The sequence below is a fragment of the Mesoplodon bidens genome (assembly GCF_964165515.1).
Source record: "Mesoplodon bidens genome assembly, chromosome: 19".
Taxonomy (NCBI): domain Eukaryota; kingdom Metazoa; phylum Chordata; class Mammalia; order Artiodactyla; family Ziphiidae; genus Mesoplodon; species Mesoplodon bidens.
Window position 1 is genome coordinate 17,794,706 of NC_138179.1, and position 19,067 is coordinate 17,813,772.

A 19,067-nucleotide genomic window follows, 5' to 3' on the forward strand; every position below is an offset into this window, starting at 1 on the left:
GAGCCTTGGGCCAACACCCCTTCCTCTCACAAGAAGTCCTGTGGGAGGAGTGGGGAGGGGACAGTGGCTCCTGCCGTGGGAGAGATCACGTGTGCCCCACACTCAGCACTTGGAGGAAGAGGAACCCCCTGGTGCCAGGCTATAGTGCTGACGCCCCAACCCGGAGCCAGGGAGACTGGGTGGGGAGCCAGGGTAGCAAAGGGGCTTCCCACAGTCACCACCACTTCCTTCAGGGAAGTGCTGATGGACTATTACTTAGTGACCTCCCAAAATGCCCTTCTGGGAAGACGTATTAAGCGTCCTTGAAGGGGTGCCGATTAGACTTGGGATTAGTTCTTATTTCAGAACTGCCCTATGAGGGTGAGTGAATGAGCTGCTTTTTAACTCAAGAATTTCTATCTCGTCTACAGGGTCAACACATGTAGGCTCCCTGAGGAAATGAGCTTACTGCATACTCCCTCCATATCCCCATGTCTCCCTATGTGACGGCACCTCAGAGGGCTCCCTACAAGCCCTTTCCAGCATGCTCTGTAGACTATACAAGACAAGCCATGGAAAAGCAGCAAGTCCAGGAATTTCTGGAGTTTTTTTTTTTTTTTTTTTTAACAGTGCTCCAATCCAACAGTGTGATAAATGCATCCGAGCTACAATTAGGAAGATATATAGCATCAGAATGCGAAGGTCTGGGCAGCCTGGTGAAACGCGGGCTCTCCAGAGCCCCAGCTATGTTTCCCATTATGTAACCCTGGTCATGGGCAGACAGCCAGACTCCAAATGAAAAAGAGACTCTGGCTTGGCACTGGTTCTATTTTCCTATCCTCATTCGGGGTCAGCGCAGTGTCATACAGCTGCAGAGAAAGCTCTGGGGATTAAACCTGGGAAAGCCTCCAAGACCAGGACCTGGGTTCAAGTACCAGCTGAAAGCAATAAACCAACTGCCACAGCTGGGCTAGGTTTGGATGTTCTCAAAGTCCCCTGACTCTTTCACTTACTGAGAACTAGAGATCAAGATGAGGGAAGATCTGGCTTCAGCAGAGACTATGCAATGAGGTAGGTTGTCCCACTGCCCCAGCCTTGCCAAAGGTCCTGGGGTGCAGGGGGCTGTGCTTAGGCTCGGGGAAGCCTGTTGCTCTGCTTCTCTCCACCACCTGACATTCACAACGTGCCTCATGTTCCCTTGGTAGAGCGGGGAGCAGCTGCCCCTCCCCTCTAACAAGAGGCCTGGCACAGAAACTGTGCTCCCCACTCCACCCCCACCCCCACCCCCATAAGCAGACGGCCCCTCCAAACACTGTGGTCTGTTCTAACCAGACCAAAGCACTCTACACTGCCTTTTACAGTGGCTCAAGGCAACTTTCCACACCCTGCTACACTCCTCTGTACCAAAATCTCCTGGGATATAAAGCCATCCTATGACGACTCCTAACAGATACAAATGGGAAGTCAACGTACGTACGTGCTGACTCCAGCACACACACCTACTAAGCGCCACTGTTGTGGGAAGGCACAAACAGCCCTGAAATCCTGCCCTTGTCACTCTGCAGTGTCAGTGAGGTTCTGTCATCATCATTCTAAGTGGTCCATGTGTGCCTAAGTGGCTACTGCCTAGGAAAAGTAAACTTGACCAGAAAGAAGAGGAATACAGCAAAGGGGAGAGAACCAAGGAGACTACTGATGCGCTTTAGAATTCCCCTGAAAAAGGGGAGGTGCTTCGAAATGACTAACTGTGCAAGGAAAGATGGTAACACAATGAAAGACAGAAAGGGAATGAAGGGAGCAAGATTAAACAAGGGTCCAAATGTGTCAAGGAGACAATATGGGAGGAGGAAATTTCTGGAGGAGAAGCAAACTACAGTGTAGGCTATCTGGTCACCTTATCACAGGATCAGTGAGGAATCTGTCTTTGCAGAGAACAAATGCAGGCGAAGACCAATGAAAACATGCAGAGGAGAGGCGTTAAGTGGAAGCCATTTCCTTCCTACTCTCTTGAGAGCGCTCCTAAACCCTCCAAAATGAAGAGCAGCACAAGGACCTTAAGAGTGTCAGAGGGATTACTGTTCTGACATCTACAGAACTGTCTGGATTATGTTATTCCCTATAGCCTTAAAAGAAAAGGTTCCACAGTGTGGAAGATCAGTGGGTATAAGATGTCACTTTGAAACCTACAGAAGAACCACCGTACCGGGCCAATCTCTCAACCACAGTATTCACTCGGTGAGTGTTAGGCAGTTACACGAGAAACTAGAAAGAAGGGAGGTAAATTCTTATTCCACTTTCCACTGCTTGGATCTGAAGGCTATGAGGTGGGATGACCCTCAGTGGTGGTCAGACCAGGTTTGCTCTGTCCAACGGTGGCACCAGCCCTCAAACCACCATGCCTTGGGGTCAGGCCCCAGGATGGCAGAGCCCCTCCTTTATGCTTCAACTTGCATTCCAGAGACAACCAGCCGCTGATCCTGATTGCAAAGGGAGACAGTGTAGAAGGGGACTCTATTTTCTACCACACTGACTTCTCTAGCCTAAACTGGACTCATCAAAAAGTAAGTTACAGCTACAGGAACTTGTTTACTAAGTAATCAGATTCAACATATTATTTGGTCAGATTTGCTATCCTTGTGCAGAAAAGTCTGAAAAGACTAAGCAAATTCGATTCGAGTGTCCCAACCCCCTCTGCCTTTCTGTAGCCTCGGAGGTGAAGCCCAGTTGGGGATGGATGTAACTGGGACCACGTGCCCAGCTGCAGATTGAGCCCTTGCCCAAAGATGGGCAGCAGCTCACATGAGCCGGCAACGGGCCATTCGCTCCAGCATCCACAGAGAAAACAGATTCAGCACCTCAAGCAAATGAAGCCCAGCACTTCCTGTGTGAGGTTTCCATTTCCTCAGCCAAACAAAAGCCAAAGGGAGCAGGAGAGGGAGGAGGGATAAAGGGAGACAGGTTGCAGAAGAGAGTGAGCAGGCCTGATGGCCAGGATATGGGCAAACAGGGGCTGGGTGGACCATATCTAAGGTTGTGAGGTGGGGTGACCCAGGGGAAGGCCCAAGCTCCAGGGACAGATGGTCTGCCTCCCCACCCCCCGAGAGGAAGGGAGGAACACTCCGTGACCCCTGCACATGCTCAGAAGCAGTGGCTTCAGATACTTGGAGAGCAGAGCCCTTCCTTGTCAGTTTCTTTCCAAAACTGCAAATTGCCTAGTCGGCATCTTAGATTAACGGCCTGAAAACTTTGAGGCTGTACATGTTAACTCTTCAGTGAACACTGCTGGCAAACAGCTGCCCCCTAGCCAGCAGATCGGTCTATTCCTTTGTGTGTCCACAGCTCCCCAGCTCAAGCTCAACCCTGGCTCACGAGGCCTCAGCCTGGAGTGCATTTTGAAACCTAGAAGGGTTCACAGGAAAGATGCAAAGATTTGTCTGATGCTGTGAGCATCACTCACATGGTTACAGAGCTAGAGCTGGGGGGGGCCTAGGGAGGGCAGGCTTAATGGTCCAGGGGTGCTTCCTGGGGTGAGGAGCCAGGAAGAAATGGGACGAAGGAAATGTAGGAAAGAGCCAGACTATATGGTCCACACAGAAAGGTCTAACTGCTGGCCAGAAATCTCTGCTGCAGTCTTCCCTCTGTGGGTCACCCATGAGTCTGGGAGACTCACATGGCTGGTCCCCAGCCCAGAGAAGCACCCCTCCCCGCTCCCTAGAAATGCCACTGGCACCATCCTAGGTATCCATCTTCCATCCTCCAGGATTTTCCCCCTCCCAGGGAGGAGCACTCGAGAAGAATGATGAGATGCTGGGTGTGGATGCTTGTTCCCAAACACACAGATATACACCCAGCACAGAGCCTGAAGGAACTCTGAGTGCACTACACCTGCCAGAGACCACAATACAGCAGATGGGGGAGGGAGGAATGGAGGGAGGGGAGAAAGGGAGAAGGAAAAGTTAAACAGAGAGAAAGAGAGACAGAAACACTAAGGGAGAGACAGGAAGAGAGAAAGAGTAAGGGAGAGGGAGGGAGAGAGATGGACAGTCAACAGAGTTGACCAGAAACGGGCACCTATATGCACACACATTAGGACACTCTTACGCAAACACAAACACACACACAGTGACCCTAACGTACAGAAGAACAAGACACATAGGAACATGGATATAGATGAGGAGCTGGCAAACTTTTTCTATAATGGGATAGAGAGTAAATAGTTCTGGCTCTGCAGACCACACGGTCTCTGTCACAACTACTCAACTCCACTGCTGCAGTGTGAAAGCAGCCATAGACAAAGTGTAAACAAACAAGCATGGCTGTGTTCCAATACAACTTCATGGACACTGAAATGGGACTTTCATATACTTTTCACAAGTCATGAAGTCTTACTCTTTTTATTTTATTTTTTCAACCATTTAAAAATGTAAACCATTCTGAGCTCATGGGCCATAGCTTGCTGACCCCTGAAACAGATACACAAACAGCAGAGAGAGACAAACAGAGTCAGGCAAAGAGGCAGGCAGGGACAAGCCAAGACAAGCTGAGACAGGCAGGAGGGACAGGCAGAGGCAGGCAGGGAGACACAGGCGAGGCAGGTGGATACAGGCAGCCCCTGTATCCACATATACAGAAATCCCCTGCCCCCCAACAGAGAGACCTAGACTGACACACAGAGACATACTTACAGACAAATATGGACACGGACACAGGCAGTCCCGGGCACAGACATTCAGGAACATATACAAACACTCCCACAGGACACAGCCACACGCAGAGAGACATGGACAGGACCAAAGCAGACATGGACTGACATGGCCCAAGAATCAGACATAGACATATATATGAACACACAGACATGGAGAGAGACACACAGTGAAACAGATTCCTCACAGGGACACAGGAACCCTGTAAAGAGATCCACACACAAGGATAGACAGAGACGCAGACACAGATGTGGACACAGCACATGGACACACATACATAGACAGACATGGAAAGGCACACCAAAAGAGCCTTCGACAGACAATCCCCGGGGACACACACACACACACACACACACCCTCACACTCAGACACACACAACCAGACACACATAGACAACCAGGCCCAAACAGGCACACCCAGATCTACAACTCACACATCGCTACAAACACAAGAAATAGCCCTACCTGGCTGCACAGCAACGTGAATGTACCATGCCACTGACTGTATGCTTAAAAACGGTTAAGATGGCAAACATTGCCACATATATACATTTTACCACATGTCATATGGACACACAAAAAGATCTACAGAGAAACACCCAGCAGACACACATACTCCCCAGACCAACACATCCCACATCAACACAAAGAGACAGGGAGAGGGGGCGGGATGTGTTGCGGGGACAGGGATGAAGTGAGTGGGAGAGAGGGGTGCATGCTCTCACCATTCCCCACATACTACAACGTCGTGAGAGGAAGGCAAGGAGACAGAGTGCGCAGGACAGCACGAGAAGCAGCAAGAGCCTGAGAGATGCACAGAGATAAACTAAAAGGGAGAGAAAGAAACAAAGTCTCTCACACACACTGACTGACACCCACCCAGACTCAGCAGGTAGCCGCCGAGATGGTGAGTATGAACAGTACGCAGTAAAAATTAGCAAGATCAAGGGGAAGGAACGAAACAGAGCAAGCTATGGTGTGAGAGAAAGAGAGACTGAGAGGAGGAGGAACAGGCTGGAGAACAGGCAAAAACAACCTAACACGTCAGAGGACGAGGAAGGTGTCAAGGAAGGGGAAACCCCAAGTTCAAATGAAGAGGGAAGACAGACACAGGCGGGCTGCGGGACAGGGGCTGTGGGAACACGGGTGGGCGAGGCTGACTCACTGTGAGGGCAGATCCAGGGATGTGGGCGGAGGATTCCAGGTGTCTGGATAGCCGAGCATCCAGTCTGACCAGACTTTCACACTGGGGAGCAGTTCCTTCAGGTCCGGGACGAAGGAAGACACCTTGATGTCATCTTGATCCTCCTCCTCCTCAGGAGAAGACAGCTGAGCTGCAGAGGCAAAGGGTGAGAACTGGGCCTAGGTCTGCTGTGGCCCCCAAGTGAGGCCTGGGGCACTGGGACGGCAGCAGGCTCTTAGGGAAGGGAGACCAAGTCCACAGGAGAGCTGGGCCCAGAAGCGAAGGACAAGTGCCAGCAACTGAGAGGATTCTGAAAAGCAGGACAAAGAGAGAACCAGGGCACTGGGTCCGCCCTGCAGACAGCTGTCTCTGCTCCACCTGTGGCCTGGCTGTAGCTGCTACCCTGGCCTCCAGCCCCTGCCCCCACCCACTTTTAGCCTTTCTCCAGCACAGTGCTGAGATGGCACCAGGGTTCATGCCCAAACTGTATGACCTGAATTTGACAGTGAGGACGTATCAGAGAAACCCAAATTTTAGGGCGTTCTACAAAGTAAATCTCCTGTACACTTCAAAAATATTAAGGCCATGAAGGACAAAGGAAGACAGAAAAACCATTCCAGATTGCAGGAGACTAAAGAGACATGACATCTAAATGCAAAGTATGATCTTGGAATGGATCCTAGACCAGAAAGAAACTTTTTTCTTAAAATTCTTTTTGGGACAACTGGTCCAAACTCAGTAAGGTCTGTAGATTCAATGATAGTACTGTATCAGTGCTGGCTTCCTGATTGTGATAAGAGTACTGTGATATAAGACAATGTCCTCATGACTAGGAAATACACAGTCAAGTAGTTGGGGGGAAAAAGCTACCATGTCCGTAACTTACAATCAAATGGTTCATAAAAAAAAAAATAACAGGGACTTCCCTGATGGCGCAGTGGTTAAGATTCCACCTGCCAATGCAGGGGACACGGGTTCGAGCCCTGGCCGGGAAGATCCCACATGCTGCGGAGCAACAAAGCCCGTGTGCCACAACTACCGAGCCAGCCCTCCAGAGCCGGTGAGCCACAACTACTGAGGCTGCGTGCTGCAACTACTAAAGCCCACACGCCTGGAGCCCGTACTCCGCAACAAGAAACCTGTGCACCACAACAAAGAGTAGCCCCCGTTCGCAACAACTAGAGAAAGCCCACGCACAGCAACAAAGATCCAACAGAGCCAAAAATAAAATAAAATAAATAAATTTTAAAAATAAATAACAATAACCATTAGGTATAGGTGTGCATGTGGAAAGAGAGAGAACTTAAAGCAAATATGGTAAAACGTTATCAATTAGGGAATCTGGGTGAAGGGTATGTAAGAGAGCTGTTAGTATTATTCTTGCAAATTTCTGTAAATTTGAAATTGTTTCCAAATAGTTACCCCTACCGTCCCTCCAAAAAACAGGCAGTCCCAGAGGCTAGAGGCATTCACAAAAGCTGATGCGGGGTTCAAGACGGCGGAGTAGAAGGACGTGCGCTCACTCCCTCTTGCGAGAGCACCGGAATCACAACTAACTGCTGAACAATCATCAACAGGAAGACACTGGAACTCACCAAAAAAGATACCCCACATCCAAAGACAGAGGAGAAGCTGCAATGAGATGGCAGGAGGGGCGCAATCACAATAAAATCAAATCCCATAACTGCTGGGTGGGTGACTCACAAACTGGAGAACACTTATACCACAGAAGTCCACCCACTGGAGTGAAGGTTCTGAGTCCCACGTCAGGCTTCCCAACCTGGGGGTACGGCAACAGGAGGAGGAATTCCTAGAGAATCAGACTTTGAAGGCTAGTGGGATTTGACTGCAGGACTTCTACAGGACTGGGGGAAACAGAGACTCCACTCCTGGAGGGCACACACAAAGTAGTGTGCGCACCAGAACCCAGGGGAAGGAGCAGTGACCCCATAGGAGACCGAACCAGGCCTACCTGCCTGTGTTGGAGGATCTCCTGCAGAGGTAGGCGGTGGCTCACCGTGGGGACAAGGACCCTGGCAGCAGAAGTTCTTCTGGGAAGTACTCCTTGGCTGAGCCCTCCCAGAGTCCGCCATGAGCCCCACCAAAGAGCTGGTAGGCTCCAGTGCTGGGTAGCCTCAGGCCAAACAACCAACAGGGAGGGAACCCAGCCCCACCCATCAGCAGACAAGCAGATTAAAGTTTTACTGAGCTCTGCCCACCAGAGCAACACCCAGCTCTACCCACCACCAGTCCCTCCCATCAGGAAGCTTGCACAAGCCTCTTAGATAGCCTCATCCACCAGAGGGCAGAGAGCAGAAGCAAGAAGAACTACAATTCTGCAGCCTGTGGAAGGAAAACCACATTCACAGAAAGAAAGACAAAATGAAAAGGCAGAGGACTATGTACCAGATGAAGGAACAAGATAAAAGCCCAGAAAAACAACTAAATGAAGTGGAGATAGGCAACCTTCCAGAAAAAGAATTCAGAATAATGATAGTGAAGATGATCCAGGACCTCAGAAAAAGAATGGAGGCAAAGATCGAGAATATGCAAGAAATGAAGACCTAGAAGAATTAAAGAACAAACACCTAGAAGAATTAAAGAACAAACAAACAGAGAGGAACAATACAATAATTGAAATGAAAAATACACCACAAGGCATCAATGGCAGAATAACTGAGGCAGAAGAACGGATAAGTGACCTGGAAGACAGAATGGTGGAATTCACTGCCACAGAACAGAATAAAGAAAAAAGAATGAAAAGAAATGAAGACAGCATAAGAGACCTCTGGGACAACATTAAACGCAACAATATTCACATTATAGGGGTCCCAGAAGGAGAAGAGAGAGAGAAAGGACCCAAGAAAATATGTGAAGAGATTATAGTCGAAAACTTCCCAAACATGGGAAAGGAAATAGCTACCCAAGTCCAGGAAGCGCAGAGTACCAGGCAGGATAAACCCAAGAAGAAACATGCCGAGACACATAGTAATTAAATTGACAAAAATTAAAGATAAAGAAAAATTATTGAAAGCAACAAGGGAAAAATGACAAATAACACTCAAGGGAACTCCCATAAGGTTAACAGCTGATTGCTCAGCAGAAACTCTACAAGCCAGAAGGGAGTGGCATGATATATTTAAAGTGATGAAAGGGAAGAACCTACAACCAAGATTACTCTACCTGGCAAGCATCTCATTCAGATTCAATGGAGAAATCAAAAGCTTTACAGACAAGCAAAAGCTAAGAGAATTCAGCAACACCAAACCAGCTCTACAACAAATGCTGAAGGAACTTCTCTAAGCAGGAAACACAAGAGAAGGAAAGGACCTACAAAAACAAATGCATAACAATTAAGAAAATGGTAATAGGAACATACATATCGATAATTACCTTAAACGTGAATGGATTAAATGCTCCAACCAAAAGACACAGGCTCGCTGAATGGACACAAAAACAACACCCATATATATGCTGTCTACAAGAGACCCACTTCATACCTAGGGACACATACAGGCTGAAAGTGAGCGGATGGAAAAAGATATTCCATGCAAATGGAAATCAAAAGAAAGCTGAAGTAGCAAGACTCGAATCAGATAAAATAGACTTTAAAATAATGAATGTTACAAGAGACAAGAAGGACACTACATACTGATCAAGGGATCGATCCAAGAAGAAGATATAACAATTATAAATATATATGCACCCAACATAGGAGCACCTCAATACATAAGGCAGCTGCTAACAGCTATAAAAGAGGAAATCGACACTAACACATTAATAGTGGGGGATTTTAACACCTCACTTACACCAATGGACAGATCATCCAGACAGAAAATTAATAAGGGAACACAAGCTTTAAATGACACAATAAACTAGATAGATTTAATCGATATTTATAGGACATTCCATTCAAAAACAACAGATTACACTTTCTTCTCAAGTGCACACAGAACATTCTCCAGGATAGATAACATCTTGGGTCACAAATCAAGCCTCGGTAAATTTAAGAAAACTGAAATCATATCAAGTATCTTTTCCGACCACAATGCTATCAGGTTAGAAATCAATTACAGGGAAAAAAACAGAAAAAACACAAACACATTGAGGCTAAACAATATGTTACTAAATAACCAAGAGATCACTGAAGAAATCAAAGAGGAAATCAAAAAATACCTACAGACAAATTACAACAAAAACACGACGATCCAAAACCTATCGGATGTAGCAAAAGCAGTTCTAAGAGGGAAGTTTATACCAATACAAGCCTACCTCAAGAAACAAGAAAAATCTCAAATAAACCATCTAACCTTACATCTAAAGGAACTGGAGAAAGAAGAACAGACGAAACCCAAAGTTAGTAGAAGGAAAGAGATCATAAAGATCAGAGCAGAAATAAATGTGAAATAGAAACAAAGAAAACAATAGCAAAGATCAATAAAACTAAAAGCTGGTTCTTTGAGAAGATAAACAAAATTGATAAACCTTCAGCCAGATTCATCAAGAAAAAGAGGGAGAGGACTCAAATCAATAAAATTAGAAATGAAAAAGGAGAAGTTACAACGGACACCGCAGAAATACAAAGCATCCTAAGAGACTACTACAAGCAACGCTATGCCAGTGAAATGGACAACCTGGAAGAAATGGACAAATTCTTAGAAAGGTATAAACTTCCAAGACTGAACCAGGAAGAAATAGAAAATATGAACAGACCAATCACAGGTAATGAAATTGAAACTGTGATTAAAAATCTTCCAACAAACAAAAGTCCAGGACTAGATGGCTTCACAGGTGAATTCCATCAAACATTTAGAGAAGAGCTAACACCCATCTTTCTCAAACTCTTCCAAAAAATTGCAGAGCAAGGAACACTCCCAAACTCATTCTATGAGGCCACCATCACCCTGATGCCAAAACCAGACAAAGATATTACAAAAATAGAAAATTACAGACCAATATCACTGATGAATACAGATGCAAAAATCCTCGACAAAATACTAGCAAACAGAATCCAACAACACATTAAAAGGATCATATACCATGATCAAGTGGGATTTATCCCAGGGATGCAAGGATTCTTTAATATACGCAAATCAATCAGTGTGATACACCATATTAACAAATTGAAGAATAAAAACCATATGATCATCTCAATAGATGCAGAGAAAGCTTTTGACAAAATTCAATACCTATTTATGATAAAAACTGTCCAGAAAGTGGGCACAGAGGGAACCTACCTCAACATAATAAAGGCCATATATGACAAACGCCCAGCAAACATCATCCTCAATGGTGAAAAACTGAAAGCATTTCCTCTAAGATCATGAACAAGACAAGGATGTCCACTCTCACCACTCTTATTCAACATAGTTTTGGAAGTCCTAGCCACGGCAATCAGAGAGGAAAAAGAAATAAAAGGAATACAAATTGGAAAAGAAGTAGTGAAACTGTCACTGTTTGCAGATGACATGATACTATACATAGAGAATCCTAAAGAGGCCACCAGAAAACTACTAGAGCTAATCAATGAATTTGGTAAAGTTGCAGGGTACAAAATTAATGCACAAAATTAATGAAATCTCTTGCATCCCTATACACCAACAATGAAAGATCAGAAAGAGAAATTAAGGAAACAATCCCATTCACCATTGCAAGAAAAAGAATAAAATACCTAGGAATAAACCTTCCTGAGGAGGTAAAAGATCTGTACTCAGAAAACTATAAGACACTGATGAAAGAAATCAAAGATGACACAAACAGATAGAGAGATATACCATGTTCTTGGATTGAAAGAATCAATACTGTGAAAATGACTATACTACCCAAAGCAATCTACAGATTCAATGCAATCCCTATCAAACTACCAGTGGCATTTTTTACAGAACTAGAACAAGAAATCTTAAAATTTGTATGGAAACACAAAAGACCCCAAATAGCCAAAGCAGTCTTGAGGGAAAAAAACACAACTGGAGGAATCAGACTGCCTGACTCCAGACTATACTACAAAGCTAAGGTAACCAAGACAATATGGTACTGGCACAAAAACAGAAATATAGATCAATGGAACGGGATAGAAAGCCCAGAGATAAACCCATGCACCTATGGTCAACTAATTTATGACAAAGGAGACAAGGATATACAATGGAGAAAAGACAGTTTCTTCAATAAGTGGTGCTGGGAAAACTGGACAGCTACATGTAAAAGAATGAAATTAGAACACTCCCTAACACCATACACAAAAATAAACTCAAAATGGATTAGAGACCTAAATGTAAGACCGGACACTATAAAACTCTTAGAGGAAAACACAGGAAGAACACTCTTTGACATAAATCACAGCAAGATCTTTTTTGATCCACCTCCTAAGAGTAATGGAAATAAAAACAAAAATAAACAAATGGGACCTAATGAAACTTAAAAGCTTTTGCAAAGCAAAGGAAACTACAAACAAGACAAAAAGACAACCCTCAGAATGGGAGAAAATATTTGCAAATGAATCAACAGACAAAGGATTAATCTCCAAAATATATAAACAGCTCATGCAGCTCAATATTAAAAAAACAAACAACCCAATCAAAAAATGGGCAGAAGACCTAAATAGACATTTCTCCAAAGAAGACATACAGATGGCCAAGAAGCACATGAAAAGCTGCTCAACATCACTAATTATTATAGAAATGCAAATCAAAACTACAATGAGGTATCACCTTATTCCAGTTAGAATGGGCATCATCAGAAAATCTACAAACAACAAATGCTGGAGAGGGTGTGGAGAAAAGGGAACCCTCCTGCACTGCTGGTGGGAATGTAAATTGATACAGCCACTATGGAGAACAGTATGGAGGTTCCTTAAAAAATGAAAAATAGAATTACCATATGACCCAGCAATCCCACTACTGGGCATATTCCCAGAGAAAACCATAATTCAAAAAGACACATGTGGGCTTCCCTGGTGGCGCAGTGGTTAAGAATCTGCCTGTCAATGCAAGGGACACGGGTTCGAGCCCTGGCCCGGGAAGATCCCACATGCCGCGGACCAACAAAGCCTGTGTGCCGCAACTACTGAGCCTGAGCTCTAGAGCCCGCAAGCCACAACTACTGAGCCCACGTGCCACAACTACTGAAGCCTGCGTGCCTAGAGCCTGTGCTCCGCAACAAGAGAAGTCACAACAATGAGGAGTTGGTGCACCACAATGAAGAGTAGCCCCCACTCACCGCAACTAGAGAAAGCCTGAGCACAGGAATGAAGATCCAACACAGCCAAAAGCCAAAAATAAATAATTTATACATATTAAAAAAAAAAGACACATGCACCCCAATGTTCATTGCAGCACTATTTACAATAGCCAGGACATGGAAGCAACCTAAATGTCCATCGACGGATGAATGGATAAAGAAGATGTGGTACGGGGCCTCCCTGGTGGCGCAGTGGTTGAGAGTCCGCCTGCCGATGCGGGGGACACGGGTCCGTGCCCCGGTCCGGGAGGATCCCACATGCCGCAGAGCGGCTGGGCCTGTGAGCCATGGCCGCTGAGCCTGCGCGTCCGGAGCCTGTGCTCCGCGACGGGAGAGGCCACAGCAGTGGGAGGCCCGTGTACCGAAAAAAAAAAAAAAAAAAGAAGATGTGGTACATATATACAATGGAATATTACTGAGCCATAAAAAGGAACGAAATTGGGTCATTTGTAGAGACCTGGATGGATGTAGAGGCTATCATACAGAGTGAAGTAAGTCAGAAAGAGAAAAACAAATATTGTGTATTAACACATATATGTTGAACCTGGAAAAATGGTACAGATGAACCAGTTTGCAGGGCAGAAATAGACACAAAGATGTAGAGAACATAGAACTACCATATGACCCAGCAATCCCACTACTAGGCATATACCCTGAGAAAACCATAATTCAAAAAGAGACATGTACCAAAATGTTCATTGCAGCTCTATTCACAATAGCCCGGAGATGGAAACAACCTAAGTGTCCATCATCGGATGAATGGATAAAGAAGATGCGGCACATATATACAATGGAATATTACTCAGCCATAAAAAGAAACGAAACTGAGCTATTTGTAATGAGGTGGATAGACCTAGAGTCTGTCATACAGAGTGAAGTAAGTCAGAAAGAGAAAGACAAATACTGTATGCTAACACATATATATGGAATATAAGAAAAAAAATGTCATGAAGAACCTAGGGGTAAAACAGGAATAAAGACACAGACCTACTTGAGAATGGACTTGAGGATATGGGGAGGGGGAAGGGTAAGCTGTGACAAAGCGAGAGAGAGGCATGGACATATATATACTACCAAACATAAGGTAGATAGATAGTGGGAAGCAGCCGCACAGCACAGGGAGATCAGCTCGGTGCTTTGTGACTGCCTGGAGGGGTGGGATAGGGAGGGTGGGAGGGAGGGAGACGCAAGAGGGAAGGGATATGGGAACAGATGTATATGTATGACTGATCCACTTTGTTATAAAGCAGAAACTAATAAAAAAAAAAGATGTAGAGAACAAACGTATGGACACCAAGGGGGGAAAGTGGAGGTGGGTGGTGGTGGTGGTGGTGGGATGAATTGGGAGACTGGGATTGACATGTATACATGTGTATAAAATGGATAACTAATAAGAACCTGCTGTATAAAAAAATTAATTAAATTACATTAAAAAAAAAAAGCTGATGTGGCAGAGGAACAACAGAGGAGCCTCACACTCATCAAAATTAATCCAGAAGCTGAAAGAAAGGTACACCCTTCAGACCTACCTTACACGGCTCAGCAATCAGGCTTGGAATTCTAAGGGCAGCCTTAACGGATAAGGGGACACTGCTCAAAGCGCTAAAAAGAACCCCTGCTCTGGTCCAGTGAGTCTACCGAGATGGCTGGTCCACAGTGGTTATAGCCCCCACCAGGTACCTGACAAACAGGGACATATAGATAGAGGGGGAAACCAAAACATGGATTATGAACACCAAGGGAAACTCATTTTTCTTTTTTCTTTTTTTTTTTTAAGTTGCAGGAACATGCAGTAGTTCAGAGGTACATTGAAAATCCTAACTATTAAAGGCGAGAAGAGAGAGAGGAGGAAAGAGGCCTCCTTTCCTTTCTACAAGGAGGAAAGAGGGCCATAGAGGAAATGGGACTAGTTAGGTGGGCAAAAGGAAGCCTGGAGTAGAGGGAGAAGACGCAGAGACAGCAGCGTGGCATTCTGAGCTTGTCTGGGCAGGACCCAGGAGCTGGGAAGTCCACCAGTCAGGGCCCCTCATCTGCTTACCTTTGGCTGATTCCTTCAGTAAGTCAGTGCAGCGCTGCACCAGGAGAGAAAACATGGCCAGGCCCAGGGCTGTGGCTTGCTCCTGGATCACAGAGCGACACTCCTCCGAGAAGCAGTCTGAGCAGGAGAAAAGGGAAGCCCATCAGTATCCCGGGGGCCAAGGGCTCCTCTTCCCTACCTTACTAGGTGCAAGTCCTTGCTTGTATCACCGAGCTGCTTGCCCTTCATCTAAGACTGGTGTTGTAATATTCCCTCTCTCAAAGGGTAGTGAAAGGCTAACTAAAGTAATGCACGTGAAGCACTTACCACCATGACCGGCCTGTGGGTAAGCACTCAATAAGGTTACTATAAGGCTCACTTGTGTAAATTCTGTATCACATCACTTCCCCAGGATCAGTTACCCCAAGGTGAGCAGCCTGAGCCACACCTGCATGCTCTCTGCCTTTAGTTGCCTGCTGATGATGTGAAGCAACAGCAACAAGAAGTCATATTTAATTAACTCAGTCTCTCTAACGTATACATAGCGAGAATACAATCACCAATTAAGATCAGAAAAATACACATTTAAAAGTTATCTTCTTGAATCACCAAACTTTGGTTCCATCCTTAACTTCTCTCTGTTCCTCCTCACCTTCTCTCTGTTCCTCCTCCTCAGAGAACACACACGAAACAAATAACCTATTTTCACCGCATGAGTTAACTTTATATAGGACAGTGCATGGCACATAATAAGCACTTAATCAGTGTTAGCTTTAATTTTCACAAGTTCTCTCCCCTAGGGCTAAGGAATAAATCTGGTTTCCAATACTAGCACCCTATCCCCCTCACTTTCTCAGCCTGCCCAACTTCCCTCTGGCCGCAGGTCAGGGAAAGGAGCCACCTTGGTGGTGGCCAAAGCTATTATTTAGCGAGAGCTACATACACACCTTCAAACCACTGCCTGCACCTGCCCCTTGTCCGTGGCCCTCCCTGATGGGCACATCATCCAGACCTGAGAGAAACAGGCGACCAACAGAAGGCAGCAGTCCAGCCTTGCAGCCTCAGAGCAGGAGACACCCTATATGCACAGGAGACGGAATCAGGGGCCAGGCTCGCTTGCTTTGGCAGCAGCTGATCCGTTAATTCCTTCTGTCTGAATACAGGAGAACTCCCAGAATCTCCAGGTGTTAAAAGGATAATTAGCCACATGTTTGATCTCTGTCCCTGCTTGCATTTTAACCTCAGTAGCCAAGGGGGGGCCCTCCTGCCTCTCCCCTCATTGATACTCATCTTTCCAGTGGGGCCTAATTGAAGTCTTTACTCCAGGAGATGCTACACAACCACAGTTATTCCTAACCGTCTTGGCCACAGGAGCAAACATGACTGGAGTATGCAAAGCCAGCCCCAAACCACTTTAGAAAGCCCTGGGGGTGAGAAGGAACGGGCTGCTGTTCAGAAGGTCCCAACATATGAATAGCATCAGTGTAGCAATTCTTCTATAGTGGCCTTCACCGCCATCCTTCCAGATGCCCAATGGTCCCAAATGTCACCCTCTAACTTTCCAGTTCAACTGTGGCAGGCAGTAAGGAAGTGGTAACAATCCATGTGATTAGAATAGATCACCAGTCTCATTCCTCCTCCGGTAAGGCCCTAAACCTGTGCTAGAGAGACAAAAAACAAGCATCTAAGAACAAAGCGGAGGGAGGATGGAAAGTAGGGGAGGGGAAGATGTGTAAGCCATCCCAAGGAAAGGTTGCCAACTTCTCTCCTCCACCCTTACTATAGGCAACAGGACTGTCTGTACCACCCCAGCTCAGCCCAGGCCCCTGCCAAGCACTGCCAGCAGCCTGCCTCTAATCAGCAACAAATCCCAGAATGGGAGAGTAAGTCCATAACAGAGGGAACTAGGAGAGGCCACATCCTGGTAGTTGACACACTGAGTACCCATTAGTGTCCCCTCATCAATTGGGCACCTTAGGCAGAAGTTACCTGCACACAGAAGGCCCTCAGAAGGGATAGAGGTGGGTATCTTAGCTCCAAGGACTGGCAGAAGCCCAAGACTACAAGAAGACACTCTCATCAACCTCGATAAGGATAAGATGAGGCAAAGGGAGATTACTTTCACCAAGACCATTTCTATTTTCATGATGAACATCAACCTCAGGTTAGACTCCTTCTCAGAGAGCACAGGGCTAGGGCTCAAGGGGGAGAACTGCTTAAGAACAATGACACTGAGGCCTCTGGGGAGTCCAGGCTGGCTCCTTTTTAAAGCTTCTTGCTATGAGGTCTGGGGACCAGGTGGGGAAGCGACAACTGGAGCCTCTCTGCTGTGTCTGCAAGGGCTCAACTACCTCTCAGGGCAGCAGCTAAAAGGTAGCTTCATGACTGCTCTGCCATGGTTATGTGACCTCAACCCTTCACCCACCCCCCCCACCCCTCCACCGCCCCAGGACGGGCCCGACAGCACTCCCTGCTGTGTTCTGGTTTAACTGATGGTTAAACTGATGGGAGGTACAGATCAGCAAGCTGCTCTGCTCTGATCAAGCAGGTGGTGATATCACAGCTATCTGGGGGCCAGAATGCCTGGGTCTCCGTCAGCTCTTCATACACAGCACTTTCTGGAAGGCCTGCCCTCCTCCAAGGCTCAGTGGTACCGTAGGCACTGAACATCTACAGTGTCCTTGACCCTGTGCTGAAGAACAAAGCTACAAATAAAACAGGATCCCTGCAATCTTAGGACCTTGCAAACGGTTTGTTTACCCCCCAGTAACCATGGCAACTCAGACCCAGTGCCTCCAGGGAGAAATGTATTAAGTGCTATGGTATCTTCAGGAGATGCTCTGTGCTTCACTTAGGCTTCTGTGGACTAGAAGCTGTAAGATGCCAGTCCTTGAGACGTACCCACGCTTATGTAAGTGGGTAGGAAAACAGCATCCAGATTCCCAGGTCCGCCCACTCTAGGGTTAGGCCTAGGAAACTGGTCCCGGTCTTGGAGATGCCCATATATATCCCTAGAGCGGGCTGGGCCAGGCCAACACGTGATGTGGGGTGGGGAAGGAAAAAGCATTGTTCGCCTTGGTATTTGCCTGGGTTCCTCTGGCTTTGTGTCAGGTAGCTGGAGCCTGACATGAACTGAGGAACTCATTAACATTGTGAAACAGCCTTTTCCCTTCTTTCCAAAAGCAGGCTTGCTCCAGGGTGTAGGGGGATGGTTCTGGCTAAGGAAGTCGGATGGAAATCTTTCTTACCAAGAAAGTCACCTGGAGTCTGAACCGGGTTTGCCCCTTCCCACATGCTCTCAGATGGGCAGGTGACCACATCTCCCACTATTCCCCTGGCCAAATACCTGCTCAAGCAGAAACACTCTTCCCGCTCCTATGTAACAGGGAGACCTTCTCATTTCTCTGAGAACATATTCATGGAAAACATAAACCAACTGTCGTCAAAGTTGTATGAAATCAGGAAATGGAGCGGCCGGGAGAAGGCTGCCATGTGGCCGGATGTTATGTATTTCTAATTAGTGCTATACATCTTTCAACAGCAAGTGTCCTTCTGCTGGGAAACACAACACACTGCCCTTGTTATTGTAACTGTCAGAGAAGTGCTTAAACAGATAATCTCCAGGAAAAGTGATAAACACGTCCCCTCTCCCACCAGTGTGTGTGCGACGGTGCTGCCAAAGCAAAGCTGTGCTTGACGGCTCCAGGATGGCAGAGCGTCCTCCTGCAGGAAATGGGAGCGAGGCAGGAGTGGGGGGAGAGGGAAGAGGAGGGCAGGAGAGGCAGGCCCACCTGCCCGGACACACTGAGCCCAGCCAAGGGACAGCGGTTCAGAACCATTGCTTCTGATCAATTCCTGGGTCACAGAGCGATCTGGAGGAAACCAAATCAGTAGGGATGAGGTTTGCCGGGTCACAGAAAAACCTGGCAGCAATGGAACAAGCAGAGTTC

General features: G+C 46.5%; 1 protein-coding gene across 2 annotated transcripts in view; it reads right to left on the minus strand.

Annotated features, from left to right (window-relative positions):
- The window catches only part of SMG6 (SMG6 nonsense mediated mRNA decay factor), a 230,381-nt gene that overhangs the window by 116,649 nt on the left and 94,665 nt on the right, over window positions 1–19,067 (minus strand). For both annotated transcript variants that reach the window (XM_081218995.1, XM_081218996.1), the window contains exons 11-12: window positions 15,139–15,255; window positions 5,847–6,015 (exon numbers count right to left, since the gene is read on the minus strand). In XM_081218995.1, coding sequence (XP_081075121.1) covers window positions 5,847–6,015; window positions 15,139–15,255 — 286 coding nt within the window. The remainder of the gene's footprint in view (window positions 1–5,846; window positions 6,016–15,138; window positions 15,256–19,067) is intronic.